The sequence below is a fragment of the Phoca vitulina genome, unplaced genomic scaffold (genome assembly GCF_004348235.1).
Source record: "Phoca vitulina isolate PV1807 unplaced genomic scaffold, GSC_HSeal_1.0 scaffold45, whole genome shotgun sequence".
Taxonomy (NCBI): Eukaryota; Metazoa; Chordata; class Mammalia; order Carnivora; family Phocidae; genus Phoca; species Phoca vitulina.
In genome coordinates, this window is record NW_022589748.1 from 10,811,919 (window position 1) to 10,837,028 (window position 25,110).

A 25,110-nucleotide genomic window follows, 5' to 3' on the forward strand; every position below is an offset into this window, starting at 1 on the left:
GTCTATACGTAAACAATAGAGCATCAAAACACATGAGAGAAATTGGTAGATCTCAAAGGAAAAAAAATATATATCCACAGTTATAGTTGGAAATTGCAACATTTCTTTCTAGAAAATAGAACAGAGAAAGTGCCAGGGGCAGGGTTGCATCTTTTAATCGGGTCAGTGAGGACTCCATTTGAGAAGGTGACGTTTAAGTAGGGATCATAAGAAGAGAGTGGGCTTTGCAGGTATCTGGAAGAAGAGTGTTTCAGGCAGAAGGGACAGCAAGAACAAAGGCCCTGAGGCAGGAGCATGCCTGGCATGTTCTAGGAGCAATGAGGGAGTCAGTATGGCCGGAGTGGTATGAATGAGGATAGATTAAGCAAGATAAATAAATATGCAATGTCCATTGGAGACAGGATTTATGGCAGGAAGGAATGAGCTATTCAGGGGAGGAAGCCCGTGACAAGGGGTAGGTTCAGAACAGGCTGAGAAGAGGGGACTCCAGAGAAGACAGTGGGGGCTTTCTAGGCAAAGAGAAGAGCTAGTGGAAAGGCAGGCTGGTATGAGATGGCTCATCATATTCAAGCATAAAGCTCCAGTTGCTGGACCAGGAATGAGGCTGCATGTGTCAGTTGCAGCCAGATTGGGAAGGGCAGAGAAGCAACAAGAGGCAGGAGGTCTTGGGGAACCCTAAGAGAAGGTCGGAAGGGTCGGGAGGTTGTGGTAGAGAGTGGGAGAGGGAGTTCAAGGTTTGAGAGGCACAGCAGTTCTGGGCAACGGCAAAGGATGGGGAGTGGTTGTGGTCAGAGGGTGAGTGGGGTGGCTCGCCTCCAGGATGGACGGCAGGACTTGGGGATGTGAGGAAGACCAGCCAGGGCCTGTGTCTGTCCTCACCATCAGTCTCAGGATGCTTGGGACCCCCCAGTGAGGGGCCTCAGTGGCATGGGATGTGGCGGAATGAGCTGTCACCACCAGGGGACACTGCAAGGGAAACCAGTTTGGGCTAGGCAGGTGCCAGCCGCTCGCTCTTCCTTTTCCTTCTCCTCCAAGCAGCCCTCTGGGATTGCTCCCCCAAATGTAATGGTACTTCCCGGGCAGTTGGTTCCAGGCGGCTCTGCTGGGCAGGGCCAATGTAGGGCTGAGAGGCAGAGTATAGAAAGGGAAAGCCCCCTTGGTTTCTGTCTCACTGCAGGGACCCAGCAGGGAAACCCCACAGATCCTAAAAGGAAAGTGGGCCTCGGGGAAGACCAAGAAACCCCCATCTTGTCCCTGAAGATGGAAAATCCAGGGTGGGGCTAGGGGTGGGGCTGTGCTGGAAGGGAGACCTGTGGCTGATGCAGCCCGGCCCTGACAGCCATCCACAGAGCAAAAACACACCGAGCAGGATTATTCCGGGACCTGACCGAGCCCCATCCTACCTCACACAACCCCAACCTGGTGAACCCTGACCCTAGACATCAACAGCCCAAGCCTGAGCCCTGACCTGAGTCACAGGCTCTGTCGGAATCTTAGCCACAGCCCAAGCTCTGTGCCCAATCTGGACTGAGCTCGAAACCTAACCCCAAATGGTCCCAAGCATGGCCTCCAGGTCACTGATAGCTCTAACCCTAAGCACAGACAGAGCCAGGACGTTGGCCCCAGACAAAGCTCTAGACCAAGTCCCGCTCTAGATCAAGTCCTAAACCTGGTTATAGACTGAGCTCTAATCTTAGATCTTACTCTGGCCAAAGACTGAGCTCTTGGCTCTGAACAGACCTGTTCTCATCCGCCCTGACCCTGGCTGTAGGCTGAGCCCTGACCCTGCCCAGACAGGGACGCCACTGCTCCACACAAAGTCCCATCCCAGCTCCACAAGGAGCTCCCCACTCAGCTCCCTCCCTCAGCCATCTGGTAAACCAGAAAAGAGTAGGATGACTCAAAACCCCGAGTCCTCTCTGATGGGCAATCCCCTTACCTGGCCATCCATCCTCTATAGTACACTGAGCTGGTGATGGCACTAGGATGATAATGACAGAGCAGAGGAGTAGGAGGGTTTGAGTCTCTGGGACCTACCAGTCCCTAGAGCAGTGGCTCACCCAGGAGCGGGGATGTGAGGGGAGGGCTGGTCCTGGAAGCTGAGCAGGGGTTCCGGAGCTTGGATTGACAGAAACCCCAGCTTCCCGCCACCCCCCACTGCACCTCCCGCCCCCTCTGGGAAGGGAAATGACATTTCCCCATTTCAGCAAAGGGTGGTGAGGAGAGAAGACTGAGTGCAAAGCCGAAAGTACAAGCAGGACGGAAAGTGAAACCGGCGCAGCCCCCAGTATAAGACCCCTGCCCGGGAGATGGCTGGCCACACAGGCTGGGCCCCGCTCTGGGCCAGATGGCAGGCGACCTTGGCTGGCGTGAGTCTGAGGCCAGGGCTGGGGGTGGAGGGGTGGCAAGCTTGGCTGAGACTGGGCAGGGGATGGGAGGGCTTGACGGGTGTGGATGGGGGCCAGGGGCTGAGCGGGCAACTACTTGGCCAAGACTAAGGATACAGGATACGGTCAACAGGAGAATGGGAATGAGCCTGGCATGAATGGGGGCCAGGGGAAGAGGGGTCATGGTTCGGCCAGGGCTGGGCAGAGGATGGGAAGGCTTGACTGGCCTGAAGGGAGAGAGGTGGGCAGCCAGTTTGACCAGGACCAGGACCAGGCAGATAAATGAAGAGTTTGGTTGGGGTGAATGAGCAGGGACCAGTTTGGCTGAGAACTGGGGCTGGTAGAGGAAGAACAGCAGGAGGAGTTGGCTGGAGTGTGGGGCTGGGGCCAAGGAGTCAACAGCCTAACTGGGTCAAGGGTCTGTAGCTCGGAAGGAGGTCCAATCTGCAGTTGGTGACTCAAAGAGTCAGAGGTTGGAACCAGAGCCACAGGAAGAGGAGCCAGAGTAAGGACCAAGGGCTGGAGGATGGGGACAGAGCCAGGGCCAATGACCCAGGATTGGGTACAGAGGGTAGGGAGAAGCCACGGGAAGGGTCAAGAGCTCAGACAAGAAGCAGAGGGTCAGTAGGAAATGGCTCAGCTCAGTTCTGGGTGGCAATGTCCACCAGAGCCTGGGGGCATGCACTTTCCCTCAAAGAGCTAAGAGGAACCCCACACCGTCTGAAGTCTCTGGGATGCCAGAGTGGTCCCCAAGCCAGGGGATCCTGAACGCTGGGGGCTGCAGGCACTGCCCCCCACCTCTGGAAGTACATTGGTGAATGGAAGTACCCAGAAGCTCCCCTTAGTCTTTATTTACAGGACAATTTTGGGAGCAGAGCCCAGGGGTTAGAGATCAAGAATGGCACGGAGAGGAGGGAGAGCAGGAACAGACTTATAGACTTACAGCCTAGTTTTGGTTTGTGTTTCGAGAATTGTGTAACTCCAGTGATTGCTAGATTTCCTCTCCCTGATGGAGAAACCAGGAAACTGCCCTCTTCCCAGAGCTCCCACTCTAGGGCCTCTCTCTCTTCTGTCCAGGAGACATAGGGCAGGAAGTAGTTTCAGAAATCAGTTGGTCTGGGGTGCCTGGGTGGCTCAGATGGTTAAGCATCTGCCTTCGGCTCTGGTCATGATCCCAGGGTCCTGGGATCCAGCCCCATGTCTGGCTCCTGGCTCAGCGGGGAGCCTGCTTCTCCCTCTCCCTCTGCCTCTCCCCTGCTTATGCTCTCGCTCTCTCTGTATCTCTCTGTCTCAAATGAATAAATTTAAAAAAAAAAGAAAGAAAGAAAGAAAAGAAATCAGTTGGTCTGACTCCCCCATTTTACAGATGGGAACCTGAGGCACAGAGATAAGAGATGACTTGCTCAAGGGAAGAACCTGAGTGAGAAACCAAGGTTCTGCCTCCCATTCTGGGCTCTCCTCTTCCTGGCACCCCCTGTTCTTCCAACACTGCAGAGTGACCCACCTTCCTTGGCCGTGGCTGGACCAACCTGTCCTTCTGACTCCCTGGGATAGAGCCTCTAGCACCGCCTGCCCACCTCTGGGGCTCTAGTTCAGGCCATCAGAGCCGCCTGGCTAAGCCCAAGGAATCCTCAGCAGAACACAGTGTGCCCACTCCGGGGGAGGTGGCTGCCTCCTCTAAGTTCGCTGGGGGAAGCACAGAGGCTCTGCCTTTGGGCAGATCTGGAATCCAGTCCTGGTTCCCTCACCCTCTAGCTATTTGGCCAACTTCACTGAGCCTCATTTTCCTCATCTGCAAAATGCACAGGATAATAGAACCCAGGCTACCACATACGGTTGAGTGGTTTGTTCACTGAAAAAGACACTTGGCCAAGGGAGTTGGTGGGGGTCAAGATCCAGCCTGAGATTTGCTTGCAAAGGTGGGTACTCTGAGCAAGGTTGTGTCTGTCTTGGAGAAGGGGTATCTTCTTTTCATTCATACAGAGATCCCATATGGTGTCCTCAAAAACTTCCATCTTATTAGTGGTTGTGCGGGGTCAGCGAGATGGCACACGGGGCTTACCTACAGTGCAGGCTAGAAAAGGCACGTGAGTTCTTCTCAAGCCTTCCCCTCATCTGGCCCACCAACTCCGCACCCCTCTCCAGGGCTCGGCCTTTTGCTGCTCTCCTTGCTCCTGGCTCGAGCTGGTGTCTGGGGATTCCCGAGACCGCCAGGGAGGTCCCCCCTGAGCCTGCAAGAGTTGCGGAGGGAGTTCAAGGTCAGCCTGCAGCTCGCCAGGAAGCTATTCTCCGAGGTTCGGACCCAGGCCCACCGCTTTGTGAGTCACCCTAATGCAACTGGTTTTGGGGATGGGCAAATCCCCACTCCCTCTGGTCCCCACTAACAGACCTTGCCCCCATAGGCTGAATCTCAACTGCCAGGAGTGAGCCTGGACCTCCTGCCCCTGGGACATCAGCTCCCCAATGTCTCCCTGACCTTCCAGGCCTGGCACAGCCTCTCTGTGAGTTGGGGGCCAGAGGGGTGGGGCAGGAGAGCTAGCAGTAAGGCTGGCCCTGGGTGGATGGAGATGAAGTCAGGGATTGAATGGAAAATGGATTTGGGGAAGAGTGGAGGAATCGGATCTGGATGAGGAATCGGATCTGTATGTCATCAGATATAAAAATTCAGCTGGAATAAAGGAGTGGTGTGAGAATGAGGCTGCACCTATGGAGGAGGGATGGGGTTGGGATTAGGAGTGGGACTAGGGTTGGAAGGAGGCTGGAGACAGGATAAAACCACAAGCAAGGCGATGGACAGGAAAGGGGATGGTGAAGAAGGGGATAGAGTGGGGCTGTGGACAGAGAGTGATAGGATGGTGAACATGGGGTTGGGTTTGATCCTTAGCCTGTGAGCCTTGCCTGACCCATTCCCTCCCTCCCACAGGACCCAGAACGACTCTGCTTCCTCTCCATGATGCTTCGCCCCTTCCATGCCCTCTTGGGAGGCCTGGGAAGCCAGAGGGGCTGGACCAGCTCAGAGAAGATGCAGCTGTGGACCATGAGGCTGGATCTCCGGGATTTGCAGCGGCATCTCCGCTTCCAGGTAGAGTGTCCACCCACCTCCTCAACTCCCAGAGACCAACACAAAAAATGGAAGCTCATTGGCTCCCTTTTACAAACACCCCCTGCCCACAGGTTGGGTAAGTTTGGAGGGAGATGTTCTAGACCCTCTGTGTGTCGGAGGGAGGTGGGGGGACTGGCTCTGTCCCCTGAATCTCTGCCTTCTCTTGGGGTCTTGGTCTGAACAGCTCTGAAGCACCCGGAACAGCTGTTGGCATCAACAGACCCTGCAACAAAGCTGGTTCCCTTCTCCCTCAGCCTCTCACATCACCAGGCCCTCCTGAACATTTCCAAGGGAAACTGGCATTTTCCTCTTAACAAAAGGAAAACAGAAAATGCAAGCAGCATGAAAACTAGCTATACCACCTTTCTGTCCATTTCAGATCCTAAAATGACCCTTAAGAGAAGAACTTCTGGGGTCCCAAATGCCCAGGGCAATCCTGGATGAGTGTGCCACCTCCGTGAGCAGCATCTTGCTCTGTGACTTCCATTTTCTTGAACCAAAAAATCAGGCGGGACGCGTGAGGTGATGACATAATGGAAGATCTAAAGTAGGGGCTATCCAGGGAAATCATGACCTTGTGGTCTCTGATGTCATTCTGTACCGCTGGGAACATAAAAGAACCAGGATGTGCTCCGGGTCTCAGCTTGGCCATTGTCTGACCCATGGGCGTCTCCTCGCAGGTGCTGGCCGCGGGACTCAAACTCCCCGAGGAGGAGGAGAATGAGGAGAGGAAGGGGCTGCTCGAACGGGCTCCGGGTGGCCCCTCACAGATGTCAGCACAACTGTCCTGGCCCCAGCTCCTCTACACCTACCAGTTGCTGCATTCCTTGGAGCTTGTCTTGGCTCGGGCCATGAGGGACTTGCTCTTGCTCTCCCAAGCCGGAAACCCAGCCCCACCCTTGGGGTGCTCAACATTCAGCTCCCAGCCCTGATGGGATGACTTCTTAGTCCCATCCCTTCACCTTTCAGGACCTGAGGACTGGGGTCTGGGCAACGAGACAGGCCCCAGCTCATTTGCCTTAAACCAGGCAGGACTCCACCGGGCTCCCACCCCGACCCCTACCCAATAACTTAAGGCCCCTCCGGTCCCTGGCAGATATTTATTTCTTGGATATTTATTTATTGTTTAGGGAAATGATGGTTTATTTATTGTTTCAGAGCCTGCTAGCTGTCCTCGGGCTAGGCCACCGTGCGGGGTGCCCAATAAAGCACTCTCACCCTCCCTCGGCCTCAGCTTCTTTTCAGAGAAGGGGTACCTGACCCCCAAGGGACAAGAGTCTGTAGCCTCTGGCCACCCTGGGCCCCTTTCTGCTCCTAAATTCTGGGGGCTCCTGGGTACCTTCCTCCATTCTGGCTTGCTGGGCTGGTGGTTGCCATAGTAACCAGCAGAGTTGTGAGTTTTTGAAAGCTCAGGGCCGCTGCCGATCTGTTTCCCACCCACCTCCCACTGCAAATGGGGCTTGTAGGCCCTGCTGACCCCTTTCGTCTGGGCTAGCTCCCACCCCCGAGGTTTGTGTGCTGTTCCACAGCTTTCCGGAAGGCCCCGGGTGGGGGACTGGGAGCAGTCCAGGAGGGAAGGCTGCGGGGAGAATTGTCTCGTCCCCTTGGTCCTCCAGGCGGCCGAGACAGATGAGAGAGGTGGTCAGGACAGGCCGTGAGAGGCGGTCCCAGTGGGCAGGGAGTCTGTCGGCCACATCGCCGAGTCACGCTCCTCAAGTTCATGGTCCTCACAGGCGTCTGGTTCTGTCTGTTCCGAGAATGACACACTGAGAAACTGAGGCCCAGAGGGTAGGAAGGGTATGTCCTAAGTGGCAGAGGGAGATAGGCCGCGCAGGGTTCGGAGGATCCCTCTGAGCCTCACTTGGGGCCGGGCTCCCGGGGGCTCAGGGCCCTCCCTGCGGCTTTGGCTGGCCCAGCCGGGCTTGCAGCTCCTGCATCATGCCGATGTGTGCAAGGCCAAACCTGCGGACGGACACAGGTCAGGGGAGCTGGTCTCCAGGCGGCCACAGCCTCCTCCCCAGGCCAGCCCAGCCCAGCTACCTCACCCTGTGCTTACCCACGTCCCAGCGGCCTTCTCCTGGCTGGCAGTGGGGTCCCCTCAGGCTCTGGGGGGCTGGGCTCTGGGGGCTCCTCTGGCTGGAGAAGTCTCTGCTCGCAAGCTGACATCTCTTCCTCGGGTGGGGGGCGGGGAGGCTCCTCCTGCTGCTCAGGGGCGCCAGGCCGTCGGGAAGAGGGCCGGGAGCGGCGCAGGGAGGAGTTGCGAGACAGGAGCACACGGCTCCGGGGCACAGAGACGTCCAGGAGAGACCCAGGGAGCAGGGCCTGCAGGGCAGAGGGCACAGAGTACCACGGGGCCGGATTCGAGATTCTGCTCTGTCCAGCCCCGGACCCCAGCTGGGGCTCTCACCTCACTCCAGCTGGTGCCTGCACCCTGGCCGGCACTTGCTGCCGTTTCCCCGTGGGGCCCACGCTCGGCCTCTGCAGGCTCCCGGTGTGTTGACTGGTCCTCCGGGCCCTGGACATCCTCCGGGCCTTCAGGAACAATCTCCTCGGCCTGTGCTCTCTGGTCTTCAGTCACCGCAGCATCCTCCACATCAAGGGGCCTTCTTGCCTCTCCCTCGGGGTGGTGGTCCCCACATTGCCCCTCCCTGCCCCGCCCCTGCTCTTTCATTTGCCATCCCACAGCCTCCTCTTCCAACAGCGTCTGCCCTCCTGGGAGCCCCTCGGCCTCCACTGTGGCCACGGTGCCCTCTGCCTTCGCCACCTGGGAGCCCGAGATAAAGCCACCCATCCCACAGCTTCCTTCTGCCGCCGCAGGCTCCCTGACCTCCACCCACTCTCCCCCGGGCTCGCCCTCTCTGGCCTCCAAAGCCTCGGCTTGGCCCCCTCTGCCAGCCACCTCCTCGTCTGCGGAGCCCGCCAGGCCAAACTCCGGCCCACTTCGGTTTTCTCCCCATGTAGCCTCTACCAGCTCCACGCCTCCCCCAGCCTCCTGCTTCCCTTTGGAGTCCTCAGCTTCCCCAGCCTCTCTTTCGAGCCCTCCTCCAGCTCCAGCAGCCCTTCCAACCAGAGCTACCTTATCCCTCACTATCTCAGCAGCCAAAGAACTGACCCCTGGGTCCTCGCTGTCCTGGAGGCTCCGAGCGGCCTCCTCCAGCCTCCAGTCTCCGCTGGATGTTGTGTCTGCCCCCCAGGGCACTGTGGCCTCCACCTCCACATCCTCGGTTTCTCTGGCATCTGACTCTCCCAGCGACTGACCTGTCCCTGCGTCTGCCCCATGCCTTCCACCCAGCTCCTGGCTCTCTGCTCCAGGGGTGTCTCCCTCCTCTGCCCCGTACCCTGCGTCCTGGGCTTTCTTCCACTCCCCGCCTGCCTCCGGGACATCTGGGAGCGCAGACTCTCGGCCTCCCTGGGCCTCCTTCGGGGCCTGGCCTCCTGCAGCCTCCTCCTCCCCCTCTTCAGTATCTGCTTTTTCTTCCTGGGTATCCCCTCCCTCCACATCCCTTCTCTGGTTCTCCCAGACTTCTGCCCCAGGGGCATCAGGCTTTACATCTCCCACTTTCCTGGGGTATTCCTCCAGGCTCCCTTCCATCTCCTCTTTGCTCAGAGCTGAAACGCCCCAGAGCTCTTCCTCACCCCCCTGTCCTACCTCAGGCTGCTCTGTCAGGGTCTGGGGGCCTGCCATCAGCTCAGGTTCTTGGCCTTCAGTGATTTCGTGCTCAAGGCCACCCCACTCTACCCCCTGTGCTTCTCCGCCTGTCTGAGCCTCCCCCTCACTCCTCTCCCCGCCAAACTCCTTCTCAGGACTGCTGGTCTCTAGGGTTGCTTCCAGGTCAGCATCCCCTTCAGCCTCATTTGCCACGTCGTCCTTGGGCAATTCAGCCTCTGAGGCCCAGCAACCCTCTTCCTCCTCTTTGGTCTTCTCTGCCTCCACCACCTCCTCCGGACTGGCTGGAACAGTCCTGATCGCTGAGGCTTGCCTCCCCTCAGCCTCTTTCCCTTCCTGATCTGCTTGGATCTCAAAGCCCTCCCCTACCTCCCCCTCTGACCCATGGCCTTCTGCAGCCTCCCCCGCTGCTGTCTGGTCCTTAGTTGCTTCTTCTGTGCCCTTAGTTCCCAGGGCCTGGGTTTCTTTGGGGGAACAGCTCATCTCAGCCTCCCTATTCTCATCCATTTCCTCCTCCTGGTCTCCCCTGGAGGCCCCCTCGAATGCCCAGGCCCTCCCAGTGCCCTCTGAGATCCTTTCTCCTGAGACTTCCCCATATTCTCTCTTCCTGGCTCCTGAGAGGTCACCCTCCTTCCCAACTGAGGTTGTCCTGCCCTCTACACTGACTAAAGTTATTCCAGCCTCCTCCCTGCCTGAGGCTGTTCTATCCTCCTCCTCCTCTTCCCTGACTGGGGCTATGCTGTCCTCCTCCCTTTCTGAGGCTGTGCTGTCCTCCTCCTTGCCTGACGTTGTCCCGTCCTCCTCCCTGCCTGTGGCTGTCTTGGCTTCCTCCTTGCCTGAGACTGTCCTGGCTTCCTCCCTGTCTGAGACTGTGCCATCCTCCCCACTGTCTGAGGCTGTGCAGTCCTCCACTCTGCCTGAGGTTGTCCCGTCCTCCTCCCTGCCTGAGGCTGTGCCGTCCTCCCCACTCTCTGAGGCTGTGCCGTCCTCCACTCTGCTTGAGGTCGTCCCGTCCTCCTCCCTGCCTGAGGATGTCCCAGCCTCCTCCTTGCCTGAGACTGTCCTGGCTTCCTCCCTGTCTGAGGCTTTGCTGTCCTCCTCCCTGTCTGAGGTTTTGCTGTCCTCCTCCCTGCCTGAGGCTGTCCCGTCCTCCTCCCTGCCTGAGGCTGTCCCATCCTCCTCCCTGCCTGAGGTTGTCCCGTCCTCCTCCCTGCCTGAGGCTGTCCCGTCCTCCTCCCTGCCTGAGGCTGTCCCATCCTCCTCCCTGCCTGAGGTTGTCCCATCCTCAGATTCTGTCCCTGACTCCCATGCTTCCTGTGCCCTTGTGCTTTGGCTATCCCTTAGGACCCCCATCACCTCTTCTTCCTTCCCGGCCTCTTTGGCTCCAGACCCCTGGATCTCCTCTGCAACTGCCTCCTTGACCGTTTGCTCTAATGACCCCCTGCTGTCCCCTGCTACCTTTTGCCCATCAGCACCTACCTCCCCCTCAGGCTCCCGGTGCCAGGTCCACTCTGACTCCGCCTTCCTGGCCACCTCTGGTTTTCTTTCCCTGACCTCTTCCGCCTCCTCCTCCTGTTCCCAGGTTCTCGGTGTCTCCTCTCTGTTCACTTCCTGCTCATTGGGCCCTTGACTCTCCCGGGCTTGACTGCTGTTGTCTCGACCAGCCTCAGACCCTGCCTTGGACTCCTTTCTGGCCTCTAAGTGGGCCCTTGGCTCCTGGCACCTGGCAGCCTCGGCTGCCTCCCAGACCCCAGTGTCCTGCCTGTCTGCCTGAGACCCGTGGGAACTGCCTTCTTCCCAACCCCAGGTCTGTTCTGTTGCTGAACTTCCCTCCTGGCGTCTTCCAGCCTCCCCGGGCCCTCTCAGCCCTCCAGCCTCCTGATTTTGGCTGCCTCCAAGGCCCTCCAAGGCCTCCTGGGCTTTCTTCTCTTCAGGCTTCCCTGGCCTTCCTGCAGCCACCTCCCCCAGCTCCTCAGCTGCCCTCGCCTCCTTCCTCTCTGCAGTGGGGACCTCAGCTCCCGTAAGGTAGGAGACAAAGGAGCTGAGGGAATCCTAGAAGAGAAGGGGGGGAGGGGACAAAGGCATTAAGGGGAGGCCCTCTCCCCCAGCCCTCCTTCTTGGGACCCTGGCCCAGAGGAACTCGGGCCACAGAAGAGGGGTTCTGGGATCTGGGAGGGGAAAGAGAACTGGATTTGCAGAAGGAAGAAGAAAGGGCTAGATTAGGGGTAGATTGATGTGTCTATGGAGGTATGGGGATTGAAATCCAGAAACGATCAGGCTAGGAGGCTACCTGATCCTGGGAAAGGGATGTCAAGTCTGAGGAGAGTCTCAAAGGGAGGAGGGAAGGTGAGGCCCCAGGGAGCAGGGTGAAACTCTCTGACATCTCTTTGCCCCTCTCACCAGTGCTCCCCGCAAGGCCTGATGCAGCCCAGGGAGATGTAGCCGGAGGAAATCCATCCTGTCTGTCTCTGTCTGTGTGTCCAGAAAGCTGACAATGACCGTCCCCACCCACCGAGACAAGCCAGTCTTCCCCGGGGGCCCAAGACACTTCCTCTTCCCCTGTGTCTCCCTGACGCATCCCCTGTTCAGGCCCTGCCCACCCTCCACAATGCATAGAGCAGCTTCCAGCCCTGGCTGGGAAATGGGTGTGCATCACACAGGGGACTCAGGTGCATATTTGGAGCTGAAGGGCAAGGGGGGGAGGCCATAAAGAAAAACGTGGGAGCAGGAGACCTCAGAATTGGGGACGGGGGGAGGGGGTGTGTGGCAACTGCAGCTCAAGTGACTCAGGTCTTGTATTCACACCTCAGCCATTTCCGGCTCCCCCTAAGCCGCAGCCACTCCGTGAGAGGAAGCTGGGGTTTGTGGTTCCTGTTTTGCCTAGGGACAAAGAGTAGGAGTGAAGAGGGGCTGGTAAGAGCTTTGGCTTCTCATTTCAGGGTCATTAATGCTTCCTCAAAGGGAAGAAGGGGCTGGATTGGTGGCTCCAGTGCCCATTCCCTCATCCGTAGTCATTCTTGCGAAACAAAACTTGGCTAAGCTTTGTATTGTGGTTATTTGTGTCTACCTCCCACCCTCCTGTGAGTTCCTTGAAGGCACAGGCCATGTATGACATATTGCTCAGTTTGTCCCACATGGGTAGTAGGACACCATTTTTCACTGGTTGAGTAACCTGGGAAGCAGACCAAAGGGGGCACATTTCAAAGAGCAATCTGAGGACTTGGTGGTGAGAAAGAGCTGGTAGAGGTGGGCACCAGCTGGTGGAAGCCCATAGAAGAGATTAGCAGGGGAAGGACTCACTGAAGAAAATTCAGGATGCTGCTTTACCACCTAGAGGAAGGTAAGAGAATAATCACTTCTTATTTTGGACTATGTGAAATGACTTTGATCTACACCTTTTTCCGCAATCCCCTCCCTGATTGACACTTTCCAAATTTCCAATTAGAGGAACTAGATGAGATCACAGAATGAGAATCTTGGACCTTAGAATCGTCTGGTCCAAGCATTCTTGAGGCAGGCAGGAATTCTGCCGCAGCCTGCTAAGCCAAGCACACCTGCCTCTGGTGCTCTATTCCCTATTGTTAAAAGGGTCTCTAAGGTCAGCTTTAGGGCTAACCTTGTATCATCACCAGCAACTTTCCTTTTTTTGTTTTCTCATCTGTAAAACCAGGGGTTGGACTATTTCTGTGCTATTCTTTGGTTCTGGGATAATTAGGGGAAAGTGATCTCTTTAATGCTTTGGATATTGCCAATAGACAGAAATCCTCTTAAGTGAGAGTTATCTTGATTTTCAGTTCTCAAAGCAATCTAAGGGCAACAGAGAGGAATAAGAATGCCCTGAAGCTGGCTGTCTTTGTTCCCAGCCAGAAACGGGGACTAGAGTAGCCGGGTGGCCATATTTATTTCTGGCAATTGAGGGCCGCGAAAGGAGCTGAAGCCGCTCACTGCCATGACTAGTGCTGGCACGACAGGGCCAACACCTTGAGCGCCGCTAGTTTAACGTCACGGCTCTTCTTGCTGATCCTGCCCGCTCCAGTTTTAAACCAGCGGTTCCAGGGTTCTTCCGGCCTCTCTCTGTCCCCCGCCCCGAGGCTGGGAAAGCCTGAAGCCAAGACAGAGAGAGGACCCGGAAGTTGTGGTGACCTCCAAGCACGTGATGAGGGCACCGCGGGTGCTGTCACGTGACCCGCCAACCTGCGGTACCTCGGGGCCGAACTTGCAGCTGCTCTTAAAGGTACAGACCGCGGAGCCCCCTGCTTTAAAGGGGGCTGGGGCAGAGTCCCACGGGTGGGGCGTGGTGGGGGGGTGCGAGGGCGCGAGATGGAGCCCCGGGGTAACGTGGTGGGTCGCCCGGCGCGAGTGCAGCGGAGAAGCCGGAGCTGGGACCTGCAGTGGGGCGTTGATCCTTCTCATCTGTCGCAGACCCTCACCCGCCCGGTCGGAGCCAATTCTGGACTCTCGCTGACTTCGAACCCTTCGCGGGACCTGAACTTGATGCCATGGGAGGCTGTGCGGGCTCGCGGCGGCGCCTTTTGGATTCCGAGGGTGCGTATTCCCGCCCACCCTCCTGAGAGTGACAGCCCCTGCCCCGCGACCCACCTGATTCGGGGCTCGGGCTCTGGCTCGGCCCCGGGAGGACACCCGTAGGGCCCTCGTGCACCTGCGAGTGGGGTGGGGGGTCATGCTGTCTTCTCGCCCTCTCAGGGGAGGAGACCACCCCGGAACCTCTGCCCCCTCTGCTGGACCGTCGGGGCGCCCTTTGGAGGAACATGATGGGTTTCTGGTGAGTGGCCCGAAGAGTTCAGCAGAAGTAAAAAATGGGATGGGAAGAGTTGGGAAGCAACAGGAGGAAAAAGGGAAGAAAGAGTTGACCTGCGAAAAGGGAGCTGCATTCACAAATATTTACTGAACCAGTTGGTTTGCCCTGAGGCAGCGTGTAAACCTCCAAGACTTCACTCATTTACTTCCCACCTTCACGTTTGGGCAAGATCCTACTACCAAATTTGTAAATATGTGGTTTTTTTAGAAGAAAACTTTAAATCATTACTCTAGATGGGAAGCCAATGTTTTTCCTAATGCACGTTTTAATAAACGCATCCCCACTTTTTTGAAAGGCCATCCATCTACCTCCTCAAATCGTTCCAATATTGAGCCTTGGGAAATCCTTCTAGCGCTGATCTGAACATCGAGGGCTTAGGTGGCACACTGGGTTGGAAGTGACTTCCCATGTGACTCTGAAAGAGTCCTGTCGCCTCTCTGAGCCTCTCTGGTTGACTGCAGCAAAATGGGAAGAATGGTGGGACCACTTCGTAGGCTTGTGAAAAGAGCACATGAAATCTCTGGCGCTGGGCCCAGTTCCTTTCCCATCACTGAGTGCAGCTCTGGGAAATGAGAGTAAGCAAAAAAAGATCCTTCATGGGTCATAAAGGGCTTTGGTAGGATCTTCTTTTAATCCCCACAGACCCTGTGAGGAAGTGAGAAGGAAAACCTGTGTCCCCATTTACACATGAGTAGCCCGAGGCCACTCAAGTAGGAAGCGGCAGGCTTGGAACCTGAACACAATCCTTTGGGCTTCAAGCCCCAGGAGCTTTCTACTGTTCCACAGCGCATCAGAGACAGTGGATCAGTGGATGAGAAATGCCCCAGGAACTGAACCATGGTGGGAGCTTGGAGGAGAAAGTCGTCCAGGATGACTTTCTTCTCTTCCTGGGGGAGACGAGATGTGAACCCAAGTCTGTCGTCCCAAAGCCTGTATTTCTAGCCCTAACACTGAAATGGAGATGGGGTCTGGTGAGAGAGAAGAACAAGGGAGCTGATTGAAGGCCATAGGAAGGGGAGATTTGGTGCTGGGACTGTGACTAGATTGTAAGCCTGGAAGGAGGTTAAGATCTGTTCTTATACATCAGTTGTATCTCAATAAAACGGAAGGGGAAAAGAAGTCTATCCTGTTCACTCCAGGCTCCTGGGCCTTTGCAACAACTTCTCTTACGTGGTGATGCTCAGTGCTGCCCATGACATCCTTAGCCACCAGAGGGCATCTGGGAACCAGAGCCATGTAAGTGACCCTCTCTACCGCCACCACCATGTTTAGTCCTTATGGGAAGATGAGGGACTCACCCTAGAGCAGGGACCCTTTTGAAAAACTCATGGTATGGGGTGGCCAAGGGGTGGGCCAAGGGGACTAAAGTTCCCAGTCTCCCAGACCACAGAGCAGGAAGGGTTTTTAAGAATCAATTGGTGCCACATATACAAACTCAGATGTTGGCCGGGTGGGGCCGTGGCCTCTGACAATGTTTCTTAACCCCAGCGCTGTTCATTTTAGGCTGGAGAATTCTTTGTTGTGGGGCTTTCCTGTGCATTGTACGGTGCTTAGCAGCACCCCTGTCCTCTACCAGCAACATACCCCCTGTTCTATAGTTGAGACAAGAATGTCTCCAGACATTGCTCAATGTTTCCTGGGGGGTATAATCACCTCCAATTGAGACCTTCTTGTCTGTGATGAGCCGGGGCCAGGGCGGGGGGCGGGGGGAGTACATGCTGAAGGAGCGCAGCCGCCACCTTGTAAATCCAGCAGGGAGTTTGGTTCAAGGTCAGCTTTTCTGGAAACCCATTTTTTTTTTCTTGGCTGAGTAGCTACAAAGACTTGATCAAATTATTTAAAATGTTGGCATTTACATGTTCGCGTGTCTACATAAAACAGTTACTTGGAATCCTCAGGTCAGGGGTTGCTCGGGTGGTCCACGCATGAGCCTGGCAGGGAAACAGATGAGACCAGGCTTGGAGCCACAGGGCTTTAAAAAACTGGATGTCCTCCTAGGGGCCTAAGAGGAGTAGGGCGAAGAGGAAAGGGTCACATCGGGGGTTTGGTTTAACCCCACCCTCACAGATCTCTAACTGAAACTCCTTTCCCATTCTCGGGGGAGAGAGACCCATTTCCAGACCATAGCTCTACTGCATATACACCCAATCCCTAAAATCGAAGTGGTAACCACACCCAAGCATCCGCTGGAAGAGGTCCTTATAAAATATTTATATCAGAGAAAACAAGGCACTTTGGGAGCATTACAGCCCACTCTCCTACCGGTACATTGTTCTAGACAGAAAGTAAAAATTTAAAAGCCCAAATTTTTGAAAATGAAAGCTCCTGAATGTGTTACCCAAGTAGAGCCCATTTACGGGGCCATCTTTGGCCTTTGGGTCCTTAGTTTGAGCTTTCTACAGTAATCTCACCTCCCCGTTATGCACGTAGAGAAACTCAGGACCCAAGAGGCCAGTGTTGACCCAAGGCCATCCCTCAAGTTAGGGCTGAGCTGGGGCTGGAGCCAGGTTGTGTCTCCTCTTGCCTCCCTGGGTGAAAGACTTTCCTCTGTCATCAGGTGGACCCAGACCCACCGCCCACCCCCCACAATAGCTCATCTCGATTTGACTGCAACTCTGTCTCCACGGCTGTGAGTACCCATCTGGTCCCCCCCGACCCCCGCCCCGTCCCTCAGCACCCAGCTGCGACCACCGTGATTATAATAATTAAGACCATTTCCCGAGCCTTTCCCTGCATTGGCTCATGTCAGTCCTATGAGCTACGCGCTGTAACCACCCCCCATTTTCCAGATGAGGGACCTGAAGCTCTGGACACAAAGCTCAGGAGCAGCAGAGCTGGGATTTGAGCCCCGATCTGTCTGACTTCAGAGCCTGTGTCTGCAGCAGGTCGACCTGGCTGGTGTCTGTCTTCCCCCGGTCACTCGGTTGGGAGGCTTGTCCCTGGGACCGTCTGGGGTCTCACTCTGTTCTGTTCCAGGCCGTGCTCCTGGCAGATATCCTCCCCACCCTCGTCATCAAATTGCTGGCTCCTCTTGGTCTGCATCTGCTACCATACAGGTCTGAGTGGGGGTGGCGGGAGGAAGGTCAGGTGGGGCCTGAAGAGCAGGGAGGCCGGGAGGGCTACAGAAGTGGTGGGAGGGTTGGGGAGTTGTGGGCGGAGGCCGACCTTCCTCTTCCCTCCCAACCTCTCGCCCTCAGCCCTCGGGTTCTCGTCAGTGGGGTTTGTGCTGCTGGGAGCTTCATCCTGGTGGCCTTTTCTCATTCAGTGGGGACCAGCCTATGTGGTGAGTGTGAGGTTTTGTGTCAGGCGGGGAACCCAGAGGAACGGAAACAGAGCATTGTGGGGTAGTCTCCCCCAACTTCTGAGAGGAAAGGGATTGTTTTTGTAAGCCTCAGAAGCCTGTTGGGACTGTCACAAGTAGGAGATGGGAGATGAGGTCATTTTGGAGGATGGGTGGTGGTTGGGGTCGGGGGTGGGGGGCAGGGATAGGAGGAAATGGATGGAGTATATGGAGCTCGAGATGAGCAGAGTCACCAAGACGCCATGACGGGGGCAGCTGAGGCGTGAAGGATGAGTTCTTGCTCCGGAGTTGATAACTGGGTAGATGGAGGTCCCGTTCCCTATGAGAGGGCACACAGGGGAGCGGGTTGGTTCTCCTTCAGATCTGAAGCCCCCCCGTCCAGGGGATCTGTTTTTCGCTACTCTGAGCTGATGCAGAGGAGGCTATGGCCGGACACCTCAGGGGATCGGGGCGATCCGGGAGGCCAGGTGTGGCCACTGCCATGCTTGTCCTCCCCCCAGGTGTGGTCTTGGCTAGCATCTCGTCAGGTCTGGGGGAGGTCACCTTCCTCTCGCTCACTGCCTTCTACCCCAGGTAAGCAGGCAGAGCCGGGAGAGGGGGAGAGGACCCCCCTGGTGCTGGCTTTGGTCCTTCCTCGTTTCTTGTGTTCTTCTCAGGGCTGTGATCTCCTGGTGGTCCTCAGGAACCGGGGGAGCAGGGCTGTTGGGAGCATTGTCCTATCTGGGGCTCACCCAGGCTGGCCTCTCCCCGCAGCACACCCTGCTGTCCATGCTGGGTATCCCCGCCCTGCTGCTGGCCAGGTAGGCTGCCGGGGCTGGGAGGATGAGGGATTCGAGGAGAGAACTAGATCATGCTCCCGATCTTCAGGTCCCAGCAGCCTTGTTAAGAGGGGATGTGGGTTCTGGACTCAGAGAGGCCTGGTTTGAGTTTTGGAGCTGCTACCTGTTGGCCGCGTACCGTGGGACACCTTGAAATGATGTGTGTGAAGCATCTGGTACGGTGTGGATCCCGAGGTGATAGAAGGGGACGGGGGTGGACTTTCTTTGATTAATTTTGAGGGTATTGGACAAAAATGTGAACTAGCCAATCAAACCTGTGATTTCACAGATTATTGCTTAGGGCAAGGCCATGTAGAGAAAGTGAATCGATTTAAAGGAAAATAATAAGCAAACAATTTATATAGGAGGAGTGTAGACATGGCTGAGTATAGACCTGGTCTCTATAGAAGAGACTGAAAGTTCTGGCCCAGCACAGGATGAACACGTAATAATCATTAGAATAACAATGACAAGGGGCGCCTGGGTGGCTCAGTCGTTAAGCGTCTGCCTTCGGCTCAGGTCATGATCCCAGGGTCCTGGGATCCAGCCCTGCATCGGGCTCGCTGCTCTGCAGGGAGCCTGCTTTTCCCTCTCCCACTCCCCCTGCTTGTGTTCCCTCTCTCACTGTGTCTCTCTCTGTCAAAGAAATAAATAAAATCTTTTTAAAAAAAAGAATAACAATGATAAGAAAACAGAGCTGACTTGCTTGGTGTGAGCCAGAAATCCAAACAAGGGCCCATGGGTAGAAACAACAAGGAGACAAATTTCAACTCTAAGGAAGGAAGCACCTTTCCTCAGTTAGAGCTCTCCGGCACAGGATCGGGGGGCCTGCGAGGAGTGTGGAAATGAGGGCGGGCTGCCCTGGGAGGGAGCGGCCTCTCCAGCCCGACAGAGGCGCTTCGGTCTCATCTTCATCCCACCTGTTCCTAGCTATTTCTTTTTGCTCACATCTCCCGAGCCCCAGGACCCTGGAGGGGAGGAAGAGGCAGAGACATCAGCACGACAGCCCCTGATTGGCAGTGGGGCCCCAGAGTCGAAGCCAGGTAGGAGACCCAGGAGTCCCTCGGAGCCGTCACTCTCTCTCTGGATGGGTGTTATTAGCCTTTCCTCTCTATGGTGGACACAGTCCGGAGGGGAGGTGGATGGCAGTGCTGGTTATGGTAAGAACCAGCGGCATTCATCTATTTAAGAACTACACACTGGGGCGCCTGGGTGGCTCAGTCAGTTAAGCGTCCGGCTCTTGATTGCATCTCAGGTCACCATCTCAGGGTCGTGGGATCGAGCCCCACGGTGGGCTCCACGCTAAGTGTGGAGTCTGCTTGAGATTCTCTGTCTCCCTCTCCCTCGGCCCCTCCCCCCATTCACGTTCTCTCGCTTTCTCTCTCAAATAAATAAATCTTAAAAAAAAGAAAAAAATGCTCAGTGAGTATTTACCATGTGCTGATGATCACTGTGGGTACCGGGTGGCCGAGATGAGGAAAGGGGGCAGATTCATAAACAAGCAGCTGAATCGGAAACATGTTATTTTCGAGCCTTGGTAAGTGCTGGCCGGACATAAAGCGGGGATTGCTGCTAGGAACTGAGGGAAATAGAGAAGGGTCCCACCTAGAGGAGGTGGTCTGTGAAGGCCTTTTTGAGGAGGGGTCATTGGGCTGAACTTTGAGTGACAGGGAGTCAGGTTGTAGGCCGAGTGGACAGCAAGTGCTAAGAGCCTGCGATGGGAAGGAGCTTGGATGTTCAAGAAGCAGAAGGAAGGGGCCAGTGTGGCTCAGTTGGAGATGTGTAGCTATCAAACTGCACAAGAGCCATGGAGAGATCCCACCAGTTAATTCCTTTTTATTTTTAATTGAGGTAATATATATCTAACATGAAGTTTACCAATTTAACCATTTTTTTAAAGAGGCAGAGGGAGAGAGAAAATCTTTTTTTTTTATTTTTTTATTTTTTTTTATTTTTTTAAAGATTTTATTTATTTATTTGAGAGAGAGAATGAGATAGAGAGAGCATGAGAGGGGGCAGGGTCAGAGGGAGAAGCAGGCTCCCTGTTCAGCAGGGAGCCCGATGCGGGACTCGATCCCGGGACTCCAGGATCATGACCTGAGCCGAAGGCAGTCGCTTAACCAGCTGAGCCACCCAGGCGCCCTTTTTTTTTTTTTTTTTTAAAGACTTCATTTATTTGACAGAGAGAGAGACAGCGAGAGAGGGAACACAAGCTGGGGGGAGTGGGAGAGGGAGAAGCAGGCTTCCTGCCGAGCAGGGAGCCCGATGCGGGGCCCGATCCCAGGACTCCAGGACCATGACCTGAGCCAAAGGCAGACACTTAACAACTGAGCCACCCAGGCACCCGGAGAGAGAAAATCTTAAGCACAGAGCCCGACGCAGGGCTCGATCTCACAACCCCGAGATCATGACATGAGCTGAAATCAAGAGTCGGACGCTCACCCGACTGAGCCACCCAGGCGCCCCTTAACCATTTTTAGTTGTACAATCCCGTGGCATTTAAGTGCATCCACACTAAGAGTGTGAATATGGTTGGCCCTTGCCCACCAGCACCCCTCTGCTGAGTGGGTGTGCCAACCTCACCTGCCCTTCCCTCCCTGCTCCCCTGCAGACTCCAGCTCAAGCCTCTCCCTTCAGGAAAGGTGGACTGTGTTCAAGGTATGGGCGGTGGCTGTGGGACCCCCCCCCCCCCCCCCCCCCCCCGCCGTGGCCAGTGCCCACCTGCCAGCCTTCCACTTAACATCTTCGGACTCTTCCAGGGCCTGCTGCGGTACATCGTCCCCTTGGTCCTGGTTTACTTTGCGGAGTATTTCATCAATCAGGGGCTTGTGAGTGAGGGCTGCTGGTCGGGCAGGGGGGAGGAAGTAGTGGTCGAGGCAGGGGCCCCGAAGGTCTCCGACCATCTGCCCTGTCTGCCCTTGGCTGCAGTTTGAGCTCCTGTTCTTCCGGAACACGTCCCTGAGTCACGCTCAGCAGTATCGCTGGTAAGAAGGGTGAGAGGCTGGGTAGCAGGACGGGCAGGGGGCTGGGAGGGCCCCTTGATGCTAGGGCCTGGGGGCGGCCGGGGCCACCCTGCTGAGTAGCCACCCACAGGGGCTTCCTCCACCCTTCCTGCCCCCATCGAAGGTACCAGATGCTCTACCAGGCTGGCGTCTTTGTTTCCCGCTCTTCTCTCCACTGCTGTCGCATCCGTTTCACGTGGGTCCTGGCCCTGCTGCAGGTACCGAGCCCGGCCCTCCCTCTGTTCCCACCTTGGCTCCCAGCTCCCCAGACCCCAGGCTTCCTTCCATCGGCAGGAAGTGTTTGTTGCTCGCCGTCAGGTTCTGAGCCCAGGGAACAGGAGGCCAGCAGGCCTCTGGCTCTGTGTAAAATGTGTGGCCTCGGGGGCCTGGCAAACCTGGGTGCAAATCCCAGCTTCTGTCCTCTGTAGCTGTGTGACTTAGGGCAGGTCCCTGAACCAGCCTGAGCCGAGATTGCCTCATCTATGAATCAGGCGTGGCCAATATCTACTTCTCAGGGTCATTGTACCAAATAGAGATGAGAAGAAGTGTTTTAATCCACGAGAAGCACTTACTTAATGATTATTTCCACAAGCCTTGTGCAGAGACACAGGCTTTCAAATAATGTTTCCATGGGTTAAAAAAAAAAAAGTACTGTTCTTTTATTCTGGATGGTTCATTACGATAAAATCAGCGATGTTGTAGCCAACAGGTTATTTACTGCAAGGCTGGTGAGCAAATGTAACTTGCCGTGGCAGAAGTATTCCAGCGTTAAGTGAACAAACGCACCATTCTTGCCCACGGTCTAACCAAAGTAGCTTCACATAACCAGCCTTCATTGTTTCAAGGTCACGAGTCTATAGCCCCTGAAGGTAACTATCAAAATAAACCTTCCAGAGGTGCCTGGGTGGCTCAGTCGTTAAGCGTCTGCCTTCGGCTCAGGTCATGATCCCAGGGTCCTGGGATCGAGCCCCTCGTCAGGCTCCCTGCTTTAAAAAAAATAAATAAAATAAACCTTTCATTAGTCAAGGAAAGTCCTTTTTTTTTAAAAAAAATATTTTATTTATTGACAGCACAAGCAGGGGGAGTGGCAGGCAGAGGGAGAGGGAGAAGCAGGCTCCCCGCTGAGCAAGGAGCCCGATATGGGGCTCGATCCCAGGACCCTGGGATCATGACCTGAGCTGAAGGCAGACGCTTAACCGACTGAGCCACCCAGGTGCCCCAGGAAAGTCCTTTTTAATAAACTGATTGCAATTCTAGGATAAGATACAGACCAAGTGTAGGTTGCACCTGAGTGTTATGACAGCGCCCTGTGAATGTCCTCCAGCTTTCTCCCTTCTTTATCTGAGCAGTGCTGCCAGCCCAGGGCCTTATACCCCAAAAGCCCCAAATCGTTGTGTCAACAATTCTGAACTGGGGTTCTTTGTTAGATGCCACTGAAATGGGGAGCTTAGGATTTTTGCTGTGATTTTAACCAAGGCTGCTCCGTAGAATTAGCAGCTTATAATCGTTACAGAAAGAATTCCGTTACAGAAAGTGTCTGGCCTCATGCTACAGACAGAAGCCTTGGCAGGGTGTCGCCAGTCACGTTAGCGTCACTGGGATGTGTTTTCTTAAGTGCAGATCTCTGAGCTCACCTCACACTTAATGAATTAGAACGTTCGAGGGCAAGGCCTATGTGGGGCACGAGATGCCTAGGTGATCTGTATGTACATCAAGCGTGTGAACCGCCATGGCGGCCTCCACACTGGGGAGGCAACCCTGTGCGCTCAGGTCTGGGACACTGGGGTCCTCTGAAGGACTGGGGCACAGAGGAGGGACCTACTCCCATGGGTGGGGTCAGAGAGTCTTCCTTAAAGACATGAGAATGCCTTAGCCAGAGTTTCTCCACCTCTGCACTGTTGACATTTGGGGTTGGATCATTCTTTGTTGTGGGGCTGTCCCGTGCACCGCAGAATTGAGCAGCATCCATGGCCTCTACCCACTCCCTCCCCACTTGCTACGGCCAAGAACATCTGTAGACATTGCCAGGTGTCCCCTGGGTGGCAAAAATCACACCCAGTTGAGAACTGTTCATCAACACCCATAGTCTCAGTCTGGTAAAATGGCAGGAGAGGGGTGGGCCTCTCTCTTCAGGGAGCCCTTGGGAGGAGGCATGAGAGCCCAGGGGAGGGGTCCTGATCCAAGCTGAGCTGCAAACAGTGGTGACCAGGAGATCCCAAATGAGGGAAGGGGAATAGCGTTCCAGGAGTGACATGAGCCAAGGCGAGGTTGGGAGAGAGACCTACAACGTCTAGGGTGCTGGGACAGGATAGGGAGAAGGCCTACCCCAGATCCCAGGGTCCGGTAGGCCAGCTGGGTGCTGGGATTTGATCCGGGTCTGTCAGCCCTCTCCCCAGCATCTCCCAGAACCAGGGGCCACTGGATGGGATCACAGCCTCTGGTCCCAGGCTCAGCCTTCCCGTCCACCTGCATCCCCAGTGCCTCAACCTGGCCTTCCTGCTGGTGGACGTGTGGTTGAGCTTCCTTCCCAGCATCTACCTCGTCTTCCTGATCATTCTGTATGAGGGGCTCCTCGGAGGTGCTGCCTACGTGAACACCTTCCACAACATCGCCCTGAAGGTCAGCGCCGGCTGGGCGAGGGCACGGGGGGCCTCTCTGGGGAAGGCCTGGGCCGGGGCGGCTAGGACTGAAGCCTCACCCCTGCTTCCTGCCCCCTGCAGACAAGTGATGAGCACCGGGAATTTGCCATGGCAGCTGCCTGTATCTCCGACACTCTGGGAATCTCCCTGTCAGGGCTCCTGGCCCTGCCTCTACACGACTTCCTTTGTCACCTGTCTTGACGTTCTGGCTTCTTGGGACATGGGACACACTAATCCGGGCCTGCACTGGCGGGTGGGCAAGTCAGACCGCAGGCCCACAGCCCGAGCGAGCTCTGGCCCAGGCTTCCCTGAGCGGCGGGGTGCAGAGAAGTGCTGAGGTCCTGTTCCCCTTCGAGCGAGCCAGCAGCTTTCGCCCACTCCCAGGCTGGCCTTGGGGAGTTTCTTCATGGTGTTACGTCCTCAGAATAAATGCCTTATTTTATCAATTTTATCAATGGACTCCTGTGCCATTTTTCTGCTTGAAAAAAATGTTCTCTTGTTATATGAGCAATACAAACCCACTTTGGAATATAAGCAGGGGAGTTTAAAGAAAGTATTTCAGCAGATTTCTACCTAGTCTTTAAGGCTTTACTCATTCATTCATTCATTCATTCACTGTATGACGCAATCTACATATATTTTACCCCAACACTTAAGTTTGCAAACGTACAGAGGGGTTCAAAGAATTCCTACAATGAGTGCTCATGTATGCACCACCTGGGTTCTGTGGACATATCACATATGTAACACTCCATCCAAATGAGTCTCTCTGATTTGCGTATTTCAAAGTAGGAGGCTGACTTTAATACGCTTCCCTCTTTTTTTAAAAGATTTTATTTTATTTTTTAAAAGATTTTGTTTATTTATTTGACAGAGAGAGAGAGCACAAGCAGAGGGAGCAGAGAGGGAGAAGCAAACTCCCCACTGAGCAGGAAGCCTGATATGGGCCTCAATCCCAGGACCCCGGGATCCTGACCAGAGCCGAAGGCAGACGCTTAACGACTAAGCCACCCAGGTGCCCCAAGATTTTATTTTTAAGTACATCCAACATTGGGCTCAAACCTACAACCCCGCAATCAAAAGAATCATGCTCCACCAACTGAGCCAGCCAGGTGCCCCTAGTACACTTCCCTCTAAACACTTCAGCATGTGCATTAACCAGAATCTGGTATTTTTGTACAGTCCTTTTTTTTTGGTACAATTTTTATACAGTAAAATGCACAAGTCATTATAGATTCTTAAAGTAACTAATGCTGGTTTAGCAGTGTTTCCCATACTCCCATGTTTGCCATGTCTGTGCATGAAAGTACTTTTATTCACTTAATATTTTCATTAAATGACTTTTAATATAAATCTTTTAAAGGACACTTAATG

General features: G+C 55.2%; 3 protein-coding genes across 4 annotated transcripts; 2 read left to right on the top strand and 1 right to left on the bottom strand.

Moving 5' to 3' along the window:
- The first annotated feature begins 2,274 nt into the window (after window positions 1-2,274).
- IL27 (interleukin 27) lies at window positions 2,275-7,356 on the top strand. The gene is made up of 5 exons (XM_032431214.1): window positions 2,275-2,369; window positions 4,533-4,705; window positions 4,790-4,888; window positions 5,311-5,469; window positions 6,171-7,356. The coding sequence occupies exons 1-5, from the start codon at window positions 2,348-2,350 to the stop codon at window positions 6,420-6,422; spliced, it is 705 nt and encodes a 234-aa protein (XP_032287105.1). The 5' UTR covers window positions 2,275-2,347; the 3' UTR covers window positions 6,423-7,356.
- Window positions 7,357-7,373: 17 nt separating this feature from the next.
- Window positions 7,374-11,644, bottom strand: APOBR (apolipoprotein B receptor). Its single transcript, XM_032430687.1, has 4 exons — window positions 11,558-11,644; window positions 7,898-11,209; window positions 7,547-7,812; window positions 7,374-7,452 (listed from the first exon to the last, which is right to left on the bottom strand). The coding sequence occupies exons 1-4, from the start codon at window positions 11,612-11,614 to the stop codon at window positions 7,374-7,376; spliced, it is 3,714 nt and encodes a 1,237-aa protein (XP_032286578.1). The 5' UTR covers window positions 11,615-11,644.
- A 393-nt stretch (window positions 11,645-12,037) lies between these two features.
- CLN3 (CLN3 lysosomal/endosomal transmembrane protein, battenin) lies at window positions 12,038-24,170 on the top strand. Of its 2 annotated transcripts, XM_032431150.1 has the most exons (17): window positions 12,039-12,497; window positions 13,194-13,391; window positions 13,580-13,702; window positions 13,862-13,940; window positions 15,116-15,212; window positions 16,534-16,605; window positions 16,953-17,032; window positions 17,174-17,259; window positions 17,778-17,850; window positions 17,934-18,077; window positions 19,026-19,138; window positions 20,707-20,753; window positions 20,855-20,923; window positions 21,024-21,079; window positions 21,222-21,315; window positions 23,576-23,716; window positions 23,818-24,170. In XM_032431150.1, exons 3-17 carry the CDS (start codon window positions 13,657-13,659, stop codon window positions 23,935-23,937), a joined length of 1,317 nt encoding a protein of 438 aa, XP_032287041.1. In that variant the 5' UTR covers window positions 12,039-12,497; window positions 13,194-13,391; window positions 13,580-13,656; the 3' UTR covers window positions 23,938-24,170. The 2 variants fall into 2 exon arrangements, with proteins under 2 accessions (XP_032287040.1, XP_032287041.1); XM_032431149.1 differs by having other exon boundaries at window positions 12,038-12,497; window positions 16,953-17,259.
- The last annotated feature ends 940 nt before the right edge of the window (window positions 24,171-25,110 follow it).